Here is a 15,151-nt window from a genome sequence, read left to right as displayed (position 1 = left end):
TTATACTGCTTTTTATTTAGAAACAATTAAATGCAGAAATCTAGGCCCAGAAGCCAGGTTAGTGGAATTGTAGTTATCAGATAGACTGTAAACTTCAAACAAAATAACTTTTCTAGTGACATCCCTTGAAAGAGCTGTGATTACCAGACACGTGGTCCCCTATCAATTGACTCACTGAAATGTCAATCAAAAAGTTACTTTAATCAAAATATTGCAGTGTTACCAGTTGGGAAAAAAATGTATCTTATTATGATTCTTCTGCAGTTATGTTTTAAAGAGCACGAGTATTCCAGAAATCTATAAACTGTTTTACTGAAAGCTGCACTTTGCCGTTTCCGTTTTGTAGACACTAAAGCCACACAGACGGGAGGAATACGAAGAGCCTGAACAGAATGTCAATTTGAAAATATTTTTCTGTTGCCAAAATCACCACTTATCTGTAGTAAATGCAATTTTATTTTTGTAACCCAAGTTACAAACTAGAAAGCAAACTTTAAAACTATGTGACATCGGTATTTTCAAAACTGGTGGACGATCTATTCCCAAAGGTTTCCGTATTTCAGAGGTTAAAGCAGCACATGCAAATCAGTGTTGAACAGGCAAGCATAGTCAGAAAGCTTTCTCCTCCTCCACCACTCCTCTTACCTGCCTTCTTTTTATTACAACAAACAGTTTAGGAAAATGGATACTATTAAATTAAAAGCTGTAACATTTAAACATTTAACGAAACTTTTTAATTCACATTATGTTACATCAACATCAGTCCTAATTTTCTGGATTTACCTACTAATTTGTGAGAAACAAACAGGCACAGAAATACCAGAACATAAAGCCTTCATTCTGCAAACCTACATGGCATTTACTTTACCTCATGTCTAAAAATTAAGAAATAATTGATTATGGGTACACAATCAAAATGTTATTGATACAGGAAGACTTCTTTACATAGCACAGAAAATTCATACAAATTATTCACAACTGTTGCACTGTAGAAACTATGTAGGTAACTCATCTAATATTTTTGAAGCCATAGCTAAAAATAAAACTTTGCACAGTTTCAGAAATTTCTGACACGGAAACTTACTGGTTAATTTAATTTAGCTTTTATCAGTTCTAACTATGAAGTACACAAATTCAAGTCATACTTACAACTATTTTTGAAAAAAAAAATAATAGGAAAACATCTATTACACAAATCATGTTTGTATACTAGTACTCACAAATTCAATTAAACTAAAAAAAATTATGCTAAACAGCTGGATGAAGCAAGCAAAATAATGTTTTTGTTGACCCTATTCAACACTGATTAACATACTACAATAATTTCATCTTGGTAGACCTACCATGCAAGTTGTTCTTGCATTAACACTTGCAGAAATCCAACAAAGCACCTCTCACCGGAGTTTCATTAAATCACAACTTTGGTAACGGCCTTCACGCTCTCAAGGCAATAGGTTAATACTTGACAGTTCATTTCCAAACCATATGTTTAAACAGGAATGTATATAAAGCTCAGATATTCCACCCTTTTGCCACCTCCTGTGGCAGTAACACGGACAGAAAAAGTGTAATAGATAGTCGTACTAGCTACAGTCTGAAAATGAAAGGAGTGAACTAAATCAGAAATGTCAGATATTCAGAATGTTAGTAATGGGACAGGTGTCCTTTTCCATATAAAAGGTTTCCTAGTTGCACAATACACACTTATTTCACAGGTGATGTGATCTAGAGCTCATATCACAGATAGGCATAATTTTGACAATACCGCATTAATAAAAATGTGTAAAAGCTCCCACTGTACTACTTCTGTGCACTAATACCTATGTTATTACTGAAGAGTTGCTTCAAGTTTCAATTTCTTCCTTTGGAAAAAAAAAAACTTCCACAGCTACACTCTTCCATTATTTATTTGGGTATTATTAATTTCAGGACTGAAGCCTCATTTTTCAGCTCTCCTTGTACTACCTGTCATTGTCATCGGCCAGTGTTTTCACAAATACAAAAATAAAGTAGCTATGGAAGACACTTCCAAGAGGAAAAAGTTCTTTTTGGATACAGAACATTATGAAGCTTCAAACTGCACATAACTGAAAAGTGTTCTCATTGTGAACTGCATTTACAGCAATATCTACACTCTAAAGAAGTAGAAACTGACTAAAATATCATTAACAAATACTAATAGTACATTATTGGCAACAACAGTCTTATTTATCTTGGCCACATTCCTTATTGCTTCATGTTGTGAAAACATATTTAATGAACATAGACAACTTTCTATCCACCACATACACAATAGGCCCCTATTCCAAAATGTTACAGATAGAATTAGCTTTTTTTTGTGACTTGATGCAATGAAAAAGTTCTGGAAGCTATTAAGAAAATGTTAGAGACAGTAGCAAGTGTGTAAGTAAGGTGGCTTATTTTGTGACTTTTCAGACACTTTGTTACAATCTAGAGCTGGCATTTATGAAGCTTGATGTACAATATAAATATTGACTACATTTGTGTAAGCCTCCTGCAGCTTACAAATAGCAGATACACGAGTATATGAATCAGTATTTTTATACAGTAAGAAGGGGGCTGACAATATAATTCATCATAAATTGTATTCAACCAGAGTATGCACACAATCAGGCCTACTATTATAAGTATTTACAGAATAATGACATGTCACTGACATTAGCATGTTTTGGAACAAAAAGAAATCAATATTTACACATAACTGCTTTGCACAGACAGAAGTTGCTACCTGTATATTTATACAATAAGAAACCAATCATGTGTCACTCATATAATTGTGTGTCAGCAAAAAGTTCTCGTACAGAATTTAACTGATGACTTGAAACAATGAAAGTGAAGAAGGGAAAACAATAAAGGATGCACCAACAAACAAAATAAATGAACATTACCTTATATCAATAAATAAAACATACAAAATTCTATACCTATTAGTCAACACAAATTTGATTTTTCTAAAATTTCGAATAAAATGAACCTTACATGTAAATAAATCTTACTCTTTTGAATACAACAGTAAATGCTAAACAAATTCGAGTCCTGCAAGGAGTTCTCACAGGGAAACTTTCAAGCCCAAAAAAACTTGGAGCTTAAGCATTTTTAAAATTGAAGACAGAGAAATAATATTGAAAAACAATTACTGGAATATTACGGTTTAGAGATACATCACAAAAACATTTACCTGTCAAAATAATTCTGGTCTCTCTCATATTACAACATAATGTAATGGTATACGCTAACTGTGCAAGTGAATCACAGAGTTAAAATCAAGGTCACCATTATAAAATTTTTCTTCTATATGGCAGTGCAATGTAAAAGTCTATAGAAAGTGCTTTAATTACTAATTTCTTATTTATCAAAGACTTGCGGCGCTTCTTCAATAAATTTCGGTTTATAAGTTAATTTAAATTTTCACACAGCAGTCTCTTGGTTCATAAATGAATTACAATTTCTTAACATTTTCTTTGTACAATTATCAATAAAAACAAAGCACTATGAGCCTTAGTTGAACTATGCTACGTGTCTGACAAATGTAAGTGCTCAACCCCCCCCCCCCACACGTAAAAGCTGCAGTAAAAGACGAACCTACATTCCTTTTTACAAACAATACAGTCTTTGAACTAAATATTGAAAAAATGGATGTACTCAGATACAGTATGTATTTATTTATAAATGCACAAACTGATGCCACTAACTAAAAGATTTTTGTGATTTAACAATTTTTAACTAGAAATAGGATTCTATCCTTCACCTTCGATACAAAATAAATGAACATGGGGGGGGAAAACTGCAGACATAACAATGAAAAATAAAAGCTGCTCTGCAGCAAATAATTCAACAACTGCTTACATTATGACCATCTTTTCTCATCAGATAACTGTTTTTACGGTTAACCAATTTTCCACCATTCCTAAGTATAACAATAGTTTAGACCTTGTCTCAGATCATATTTAAAACACATACTATACTTCACTGAAGTGTTTGCTAATGCCAGCTATGCATCATTTGAATAATGACCTTCATTAATTTATACATATTTTACATCATGAACAAATTAAGTAATAACTGTAACGTGTTTTGAATAAAATAATTTGCTGTAAGCAAGATGTATAGTTGATACTCCTATGCAGTGCGTAAAATAATGTGAATCCCTGAATCAGTAGTGACAGGCTCACTGAGCTCGCCTACTTTAAGAGCAAATGCTGCCTGTTCAAAAGGTCGCTGCATAGCACCTCGACCGAAGGGTCCCAAGTCACCACCTCGCCTCGCTGAACTGCAGTCTGAATACTTCTGTGCCAGTTCTGCGAACGACGCCCGTCCTGATACAATTTGTTCACGATATGCTGAAAAAAAAGAAGCTTCTATAATGAACAAGTGATGGTTCACGTAGAATTCCAGATATTGTAAAGTTTCTCAGATTAAGGACTGGGGTTAGCGGTTATTATTTTGTTTATAAAAGTTAATATATTTCAGAATGAAACCATACATAGTCATAAAGCATCTCACTTGAAGGAAGTTTGCAGATGATATTAATTTGTGCAATAACGTGTTTTACACCTCTCACAACCAATGATCTGTCCTACATTATTCAAATGTGCTTCAACAGGATAGAAAACTTCATACCAGGGTACGGCAAACTAATGTGACTGACTGGTCTCAACAAACTGTAGTAATACAAATCCTGTGGGGATACGGCTGTACAGGCAAATTCTGAATGAAAGAAAGAAGAAAGTCAGAAATTTTATGAAAGTAAAGTATTTTACTGACCCACTGCATTACCCAAGGACAGGTCACTAGCAGCAAACATACTCCTGATTTAACTAGCCAATTCACTAATTACTCTAAACAATTTGTAGCTCGCAAGTCATACACTTTGTTTTTATTGGTCTCCATGGGTCACGCATCAGATGACAATGTACATGGCTTTCCTACTGCCCTCTTAAAACTATTAATTCAAAAGTAGTTGTATGAATACAAAAGATTACATTCTTTGGAGAAGAGTCTCAGAGCAAGAGAACGTTCCTCAAGAAAATTATTTTTTTGTATGAATAAAAATCTGCAGCATATTCTGTGATGGGGAGTTATTTCTCACTGCCCGTCCCCACTCCTTGAAAAACATTAGTGCATGATGTTTGCCCCGTTCGGCACATTACACATGTGTAGTCTTACATTTCATTCAACTCTCTCAAACAGGCAAGCTATTCAATGTTAAAATATGGAACTAGTATCAATGTGTTCTGGAAAACTTGCACTACATTTTGATTGTAGTTTTATGCACAGCAACAAATACCTGTAATTAAGATGATTATGGAGAGTATACAACAATGCATTTATTGATGATGTTACCCAAATTTTCAATCTGTGTGAAGCTTGTTAGGCAAACACATTATGTGACTGACATCTTAAGAATACATAAAATATTCAGCTTCTTCAAACCTGAAATCTGGCAGTTTTTTAAGACTAGATACATTGGTTAAATAAGAAGCTTAATGATCCACTCGCATGTCAAGAACTTAATCGATCACCTGCGCTGTTTCATTACAAGATAAGATCACTAAGTTTGTAATAAAACAGTTATTAATTTTTCTGGCCCATCCATTTACTTCTAACATTGCATTGCATTGATGCTGTGAGAAAGCACAATGAACATATGAAAATATCAGTGCCACAGTTGTCTAGTTTTACCTAAATTGTCTGGAAACCTGGCTCTGTTAAATAGCACAATTAAAGGTTTCTCATTTTCACTTAACTACATGAAAGATCGCCCACCTCTTTAATTTTCAGGCACTAAGTTCACCAGGCAGCTATTGTTTTTATAGTTAAACTTGTGTATACCTCCCTCTCTCTCTCTCTCCTCCCCGCCCAGTATTTCTTTGGGCTACACATGTATCTTTTTCCTTCCAAGCTCTACAAATTCTGCCATTTTTACTAAAAATCTCGTTCAAATTTAACATTGAAAGAACTTGCTCAGTACGAAGTCAGAGGTCACTTAAAGAAACAGAGAATGGTCTTCTTGTGAGAAATTTCTCTATTTTTATTCATATGAAATCTGACAATGTTCTTCATTCTGAGCAAATTCTCCCACCCATTTACTCAAGCTAAGAGCATTCCCAGGTGAAGTACATTCCCTGACAATTTATTCATGTGAAAATGAGAATGTTCTCTGAGGAAGTATATTCTCCAGTTTATTCATACGACTCAATAACTATGTATCTTACTTTACATTAATTGCAGGTTCATGCACGTCATATGTTAAACCCCTAAAACACCACAAATAAATATGGGAGAAACACTCAATGGTGCAATTTTCCAATACAAGTGAAACATATCCACAAATACAGAGTTTAAATTTATGTATCTTGCGACTGATTTATTAGCCTAGTAAACCTAACAAACCTGTCAAATTTCTTTCAGTTGATATTTACACTTAGTTATGCTGAAAACTAACTCTGTGTTTTTGTTTGTGTGTTTCCTGTAAACAACAATATGAACACTTCTCAATGAATACTACACATGTACGATACTCTAGTTCAGCGTGACAACAGAAGAAAGTGTATATTCCTATTAAATGCCTTACACTTGACAAGCTCTAAAGCCTCCTCTTTTGTGCGTGTAATAGTGTCTTCCCTCCAAGAAGATGGTCTCCGTGAATTCTGATGCTTCACAAGCAAATGACTGCATTGCACTTGCTCTGGTCCACTGCTGGATACAGGTTCTGCAGGTTTGTCAGGACGGTCCCACTGGCTCTCTTTAGTATATACATTAAGATAATAGTGCTGTCCTGAAAGACAAATTCACATTGATAAAATCCTGTGGGACTGAAAAACTGTCTTCATATCTACAAATAGAGCAACAATACCACTTAAGTTACTGTTAACACTTTAGTCCAACCATTTTCCCCCACTTCCTCTTCAACTTCTTTGCACCATTACGTGCAGGATCATACTGCAGTCTAACCCCTCCCCCCAAACACACACACACACACACACACACACACACACACACACACAAAAAACCACACACAAAACCATTGTCCAATGCTTCCATTTTAAATGCAGCATTAAGCAAATAGTACCCAATATAAAAATAAATTTTAATTCTTACATAAGAAACTGATTACTTCTGCATTGCCAACTGGTTATTACACATATTTTAATGGTACTGTACATCATTACAGCTGCATAAGAAATACAGGAGGTAATAGAGGAGTACAGTGATTTAGTAGTTCTTTTGCATTCTTTATCAAAGATTCATGTAATAAAACTGCCTTCAAACCTTCCAGACATCTATAACAGCAATGGCAATAATTATGGAACCAAAATACAATATACATTCCCATTCATATAACTAGCACTAGACCAATGTCTTATTTCACTACAGAAAATAGGCATTTTAAGTTACCCAAAGCCATTATCTTACTGTTTTACAGCACACTTTTCGACAAAACAAGTGCTGCTTGGACAGAACAACAATGGCTCTGACTGATGTATCACTTAAACTTGTAAAATGAGAATTATTGAACACCTGTTAAAGCATTTCACAGCGAGAATGCTGCATATTTATTTGCAGTAAACCCTTAGTAGCAGAAACCAAGAAGAAGTGCATTTTGCCACACACATATATTTAGTGTCCGTATGTCAAGCATGCTCATTGCTAATGTGTTCGTAACACTCCAGTTCTAATTAGAATTACCATTTCCGCGTAAAAATGTTCCCTGTCTATACTAAGTATAGGTCCAAGGGGAAAAGGAAATGTTTTATTTATTTTTATTTCAAAATTACATTTTTTACACAACATAATTACCCAGCTATTAACCTTTACGACGTGTAACTACTTTAAGCGCTACAATTTGCCGACGCATTCAGCACACATCAAATCGTGCCCCCCAGCCATTAACAATAGCGTACATACACCAGAGAAACGACAGTTACACTATTTGCTAATTCTCAGCATCTGCCTTTTACGATAATGCGGTGGGATGCAGCTAATACACAACGTGAGTCCATTGATAAATACTCCTAACATACGAATTCTAGAAGTTTACAACTTTGTACAAATGACAAAAGGTACTTTCTCACATTTAAGTTTGTCCCATGCAAAATAACATCTCTCCCTGACATAACCCCTAAAATACCATCGCAAATAAAGTCTGCATCACATTAACGCAAATACGTATAAATTCATGAAACGCACCAGTTGACCTGCTCAAACGCTTTTCCCACCCTGACGGTAATTCTTCCTCTGCCATAATCAATCTTAAAATCGGTGAAATCGCACACTTTACGCAGCTGCACGTCTACAGAAAAGGCGGTCCACCGAAAATCGTAAAATATGCGCTGCGATATGTCTCGACCAAATCTACGTTACAGCGCACTCCATTGGCGGACAACGTTCACTCATGTGCGCTTTGAATCATATGAACCAATCGTATTTCGCGTTCCTTAGAGCTTGGGCGAATGAGTTTCTACAGAGTCTTCACAGAGGGCAGTAGCACTGTGCCTAAAATCTGGCGCTATCGAAAGAAGCATTTGATGATCGATGTTTTGATGGATCGAGCAAATGCATTTTTTTGTTGTTGTCATATCTGGGTGCAAGAAATAGCCGAAGTGTTTGGCAGGGAAGCATCAGTACTGCTGCTACTACTACTACTAGTACGACCACATTTTGTTATGCATTTTGAATCAGCTAACCATTTGTGTGTCTGAATAGCGCATTTGTGTTGATATTAAGTACTAAATAATATTAACTAGAAACGAGCTAAACTTTGATAAGTACTGAAGGACTCTAAAACTTTATTTATTTAATGCTTTTTAATATTTATTCTTTGATTCTAGTATTACCTTCCTGTTGACAGTTTATGTCGCTGGCCACAAGTCAAAGTTGTTCAAATAAAATCCAGTTGGTATTATATTCTTTCCTGTCCAAGAAGTGACCCTCACGTATTCAATAACATCGTCAAACCGTTAATCGATTGACTGTCCGAGGGCGCGTATTGCAAACACTGGAAATACTGAAGACCAGTGCAGATGGCGATCAAAATATTGTCAATACACGCTGAACGTGTGAGGTCAAGTATTGACAGTTTGACGATATTCTCCAGTCAGATGTTGACAGAGCTTCATGAATCAGCTACGTGGCGTTAGCGATACTGTTGATGTTTTTAATTCGCCCTTGTGCATAGCATACACCAGGTCCAATTTTTCAGAGTCTTTTAACACAAAACAATTTTAATAGGCCAATGCAAGAGGGGTCATTGTATGGCGACATCAGTAGTGCGCACTAGCGAGGCAAGAGACAGAGAAAGAATCTTTGGTTCAGCAAAAAGTATTTATTAGTAATTTAGAATTTATGTTGTTATTCCTTGGGTGTTTAGTTGCAACAAAAACTTGCAGCATACTCGTACGAGTGAGTTATGCAGTAGTGATTTTATTCATTGCATAATATCCCCTAGTGGTGACCCCGATGTGATTCACTAAAGAAGAGATTTGGGACTGTTTTTTTCCGTAAGGGATAATGACAGGGACACCACCGCATTCGACGGAGACAGAAGTTAAGGTAGAGCCAATCGCATCTCCAGTAATTGACAAGACATATATAGCACAAACCAACTGGGTCACGTCAAGCTTCCACCATGCTACTGGTTCGCATGTCCTCAGTTGCGGCAGTTCTTGAAGACTTCCCATTGAGGGAATTAGCAGAAAAAGCTGATGCGATAGCAACTATCCTGTCTGAAATCCCTGTAGGTGCTAAGATGGTTAGTGTGGCTTATAGAAGTCATGTAAGACATGTAACGAGTACTGAAGCAACAAACGTCAATATGGAAGCAGAATCATGTGTGACGAGTGCAGATGCACTAACACAAGAACAAAGAGTAGAGCGATTATTGGAAGATCATATCGTGCAGCGAAATTTGAAGCTGTCGGAACAACAGAGCATCACTATGATCGTGAACAAATGGTTCAAATGGCTCTGAGCACTATGGGACTTAACATCTGAGTTCATCAGTCCCCTAGAACTTAGAACTACTTAAACCTAACTAAATTAAGGACATCACACTCATCCATGCCCAAGGCAGCATTCGAACCTGCGACTGTAGCGGTCGCGCGATTCCAGACTGTAGCGCCTAGAACCGCTCGGCCACACCAGGCGGCGATCGCGAACACCCACGGTCAAGATGTATAGTCTTCGATTACTAATCAAAATGTCCTTGGTCCAGATTCGAAACCCACCACCGCTTAAATCTTGATTAATATTCAGTACTGGCGGCCGAACACTTCCGGGATAAAAAGTCACCCTCATCCTGCCAATGGCCTTGTCAAACAGGGCCGACGAGCGGACAGAAGTTCATGGCACTCTCTTATCCTTGGGGTAGGAAGCAGCCCCTAAAGGAGGAAGAATCAGCAATGACCATCGGCATGAGGATGCAGAAGGCAGTGAAAACCACAGCATTAAAGACATATAACGTGTATCCACAGGATATGTAGCCTGTATTTGAAAAAGTGTCATGATGATCTCTCCATTCGCAAAAGATTCCGGAATAATCCCTCATTCTGACCTCCAGGAGGGGACTACCAAGGGGAGGTGACCATGAGAAAAAGACTGAATAACCAACGAAAGGATAACGTTCTATGAGTCAAGGCGTGGAATGGCAGAAGCTTGAAAATGGTAGGAAATGTAGAAAATCTGAAAAGGGAAATGCAAAAGCTCAATCTAGATATAATAGGGGTCAGTGAAGTGAAATGGAAAGAAAATAACAATTTCTGATCAGATGAGTGTAGCGTAATATCAACAGCAGCAGAAAATGGTGCAGCAAGAGTAGGATTCGTTGTGAATGGCAACGTAGGGTAGAGAGTGAGTTACTGTGAACAGTTCAAGTGATAGGGCTGTTCTCATTAGAATCGACAGCAGGCCATCATCGGCAATGATAGTTCAGGTATAAGTGCCGACATCACAAGATGAAAATAAAGCGATAGAGAAAGTGTTTAAGGAAATCGAAAGGGTAATAGAGTACATAAAGGGAGATGAAAATCTAATAGTCATGGGGAACTGGAATGCAGTTGTAGGGGAAGGATTAGAAGAAAAGGTTACCTTCCTTCCTTCCTTCTCATTCCTTGGAACAAGGAATGAGAGAGGAGTTCTGTAATAAATTTCAGCTAATAATAACGAATTCGCTCTTCAGGAATCACAAGAGGAGGAGGTATACTTGGAAAAGGCCAGGTGATGCAGGAAGATTTCAGTTGGATAACATCAAGTTCAGACAGATACTGGATTGTAAGGCATATTGAGGAGCAGATATGGACTCAGACCACAATGTAGTAGTGATGAAGAGTAGGCTGAAGTTTAAGAGATTATGAGGAGGAATCAATATGCAAAGAAGGGGGATACAGAAGTACTAAGGAATGATGAGCTACGCTTGAAGTTCTCTAAGGCTGTAGATACAACAATAAGGAATAGCTCATTAGGAAGTACAGTTGAGGAGGAATGGACATCTCTAAAAAGCACAACCACAGAAGTTAGAAAGAAAAACAGATACAAAGAAGATAACTGCAAAGAAACCATGGGTAACAGAAGAAATTCTTCAATTGATCGATGAAAGAAGGAAGTACAAAAATGTTCATTGAAATTCAGGAATTCAAAAATACAAGTCTGAAGAATGAAATAAATAGGAAGTACAGGGAAGCAAAGATGAAATGGCTGCATGAAAAATGCGAAGAAGGTGTGTCAGAAGTATATAGGAAAGTCAAAACAACCTTCAGAGAAAGTAAAAGCAAGTTTGGTAACTTTAAGAGTGCAATGGGAGTTTCACTGTTAAATGCAGAAGAGAGAGCAGATAGGTAGAAAGAGTACATCCAAGGCCTCTATGAGGGGGAAGATTTGTCTGGCGTTATAGTATGGCTCAAATGGCTCTGAGCACTATGGGACTTAACTTCTGAGGTCATCAGTCCCCTAGAACTTAAAACTACTTAAACCTAACTAACCTAAGGACATCACACACATCCATGCTCGAGGCAGGATTCGAATCTGCGGCCGTAGCGGTCGCGCGGGTCCAGACTGGAGCGCGTAGAACTGCTCGGCCACCCTGACCGGCGCGTGATAGTAGAAGAAACATTAGGCGATTTAGAATGAGATAGGGGATCAAGTATTAGAATCAGAAATTAAGAGAGCTTTGGAGGACTTAAGAACAAACAAGGCATCAGAATTTCTAAAGTCAATGGGGAAAGTAGCAACAAAAAGACTATTCACGTTGGTGTGTAGAATGTATGGCGAGATCTGACAGGTGCGCGAATTAATTATCGCACAATCAACTTAACAGCTCATGAATCCAAGTTACTGACAAGAAAAAAATACAGACGAATGGAAAAGAAAATTGAGGATATGTTAGATGACGATAAGTTTGGCTTTAGGAAAGGTATAGGCACAAGAAAGGCACTTCTGACTAAAGAAACATCAAGACACGTTCATTCGATTTGTCGACCTGAAAAAACGTTCGACAATGTAAGATAGTGGAAGATGTTCAAAATTCTGAGAAAAAATAGGTCTAAGCTTTAAGGAGAGATGGGTAATATACAATATCTACAAGAGCCAAGAGGGAATAATAAGAGTGGGTGACCAGGAACGAAATGCTCGGATTAAGATGGATGTAAGACAAAGATGTAGTCTTTCGCCCCTACTATTCAATCTGTACATCGAAGACGCTATGATGGAAATAAAAGAAAGATTCTGGACTGGAATTAAAATTCAGAACGAAAGGATATCAATGATACGATTCGTTAAAGACATTGCTATCCAGAGTGAAAGTGAAGAAGAATTACATGATCTACTGACTGGAACAAACAGTCTAATCAGTACAGAATATGGACTGAGAGTAAATCGAAGAAAGACGAAAGTAATGAGGAGTAGCAGAAATGAAAACAGCGAGAAGCTTAACATCGTGATTGATGGTCACGAAGTAGATGAAGTTAAGAAATTCTGCTACCTTGGCAGCAAAATAATCAACGACAGATGGAGCAATGAGGACGTCAAAGCCAGACTAGCAATGGCAAAAAGGGCATTCCTGGCCAAGAGAAGTTTACTAGTATCAAACATGGGCCTTAATTTGAGGAAGAAATTTCTGAGAATTGGCGCTTGGAGCACAGCATTGTATGGTAGTGAACATGGACTGTGGGAAAAGCGGAACAGAAGAGAATGGAAGAATTTGAGATGTGGTGTTACATACGAATGTTGAAAATTAGGTGGACTGATATGGTAAGGAATGAGATTCTATGCAGAATCAGAGAGGCAAAGAATATGTGGAAGACACTGACAAGGAGAAGGGTTGGGTGACAGGACATCTATTAAGGCATCAGGGAATAGCTTTTATGGTACCAGAGGGAGCTGTAGAGGGCAGAAACTGTAAAGGAAGACAAAGATTGGAATACAGCTAGTAAATAGTTGAGGATGTAGGCTGCAAGTGCTACTCTGTGATGAAGAGGTTGGCACAGGAGAGAAATTCGTTGTCTGCTGCACCAAACCAGTCAGAAGACTGATGACCCTCCCACCCTCCCCCTCCTCCCAAAAAAACAGCGTGTTCCTGAACGTCGGATAAGGCAGTGGAAGGACAAGCGCGAATGTGGCGCAGTTTCGTCACATTCGCGCTGCAACCACAGGGTTTTTGGGAGGCAGCGGTAATACACCACCCCCTGTGGTTACCCAAATGCTGTAGACGTTACAAGCCGCCAACAATCCTCCCAACAATGTTTGCATCCACAAACCAGGGTTGAGAGGCGCCAAGCTACTGCAACACTGTGAACACTGCTCCAGCAGTTGACGTTCACCTATGTCTGCTTTTCTGATCAAAACTTTCTCGTCGATTCTGGATCGGAAGCGAGCACCTATCCCAAATATCTGAGCACTGCTATGAAAAAACCAGTGCAACATGTGCCCACTGCAGCTAATGACTCCCACATTAACACCTATTACGAAGAAACAACGAAATCTAATCTAGAATTTCGTCATATAATCTCATCGTCATCCATTGTTTTGCCAGTGTTGCCAGCCCTGAACTTTGTGAAGATTTTTTGCTGCATTTTCATCTGTCGCCGGACTTCGTCAACCACTGTGTGATCAAAGTACTGGTCGAGAAGAGTCTAATGAAACTGTACAGCCAACAGGAAAAGTCACTGCGCTCCAGTACAGAGGACTTTTCGGTCGTCTGCTATGGGAATTTGTATCGCTTAGCTGTTGGGCCACCATTCACATGTAAAGATAGCGCATGACTGTGCACCATTGCTTCATTGGGACAACCCGTGGCTCCTCAGCTGAGGAGGCTCGCGCCTCACTCTCAAAAGCTCCTGGAAATATAAGCAGGTCCCAAAGAGATGCTGAAAGTGGGTATTTTGAACAGATGTGCTAAAATGATGGATCCTGGTGATTTTGCAGGGATTACAGCGCACTAAACTCTCATACAATCCCTGATTGTCTATGTTTACCTCTTGTGACTCACTTTAATTATGCTATCGCTCAGGTTCAGGTGTTCAGTGTATTTGACTGTAAAAAGGCATATTCACAGAGCCTGGTAGTGTCAGAGGATGTGCAGAAAACTTTGGTAATAACACCATTTGGGCTTTTTTAGTACAATCTCATGTATTCTGGGTTGTGAAACGTCGCACAAAAATAGGAACGTTTTATGCATGACATACTGCAAGGTTTGACATTTCTATTTTGTTGTATGGATGATATCTTCATAGTCTCTTCTATGGTGAAAGAACATGTCACGCACCTAAGGTTACTTTTCAGCATCTACAAAAGTATAATATAGTTATTAAGGCGACAAAATGTGCTTTTGACAAGCCAGGGGTCCAATTTTTAGTACATTTAGTCTCAGCAACAGGCCTCTCACTGCTAATGGGTTAGGTTGCAGCTGTGCAAGATATGTATTTGCCTTTGCCTTTGCGGACAACATACAAAGGATTCTACAGGTTTTTAGGGATGATCAGTTACTACCAGTGACACGTTTCTGGATTGGTGCCACAACAGAAACCATTTAACACACTACTTACATGTAAACATATGTCTGGTAGCAGGAAGGTGGCTAGGAGCCCAATGAGTGAAGAGGTGTTTTGTAAAGTCAAACAATTTTTAGCAGAAGTAGCAT

General features: G+C 38.0%; 1 protein-coding gene across 1 annotated transcript; it reads right to left on the bottom strand.

Moving 5' to 3' along the window:
- Positions 1 to 711: 711 nt before the first annotated feature.
- On the bottom strand, positions 712 to 8,439 carry LOC126268502 (putative peptidyl-prolyl cis-trans isomerase dodo). Its single transcript, XM_049973914.1, has 3 exons — positions 8,212 to 8,439; positions 6,596 to 6,799; positions 712 to 4,361 (listed from the first exon to the last, which is right to left on the bottom strand). Exons 1-3 carry the CDS (start codon positions 8,264 to 8,266, stop codon positions 4,141 to 4,143), a joined length of 480 nt encoding a protein of 159 aa, XP_049829871.1. The 5' UTR covers positions 8,267 to 8,439; the 3' UTR covers positions 712 to 4,140.
- Positions 8,440 to 15,151: the final 6,712 nt, after the last annotated feature.

The sequence above is a fragment of the Schistocerca gregaria genome, chromosome 1 (assembly GCF_023897955.1).
Source record: "Schistocerca gregaria isolate iqSchGreg1 chromosome 1, iqSchGreg1.2, whole genome shotgun sequence".
Taxonomy (NCBI): domain Eukaryota; kingdom Metazoa; phylum Arthropoda; class Insecta; order Orthoptera; family Acrididae; genus Schistocerca; species Schistocerca gregaria.
Note: the sequence above shows the minus strand (reverse complement) of the source record. Positions and strands in the feature narration are given on the sequence as shown.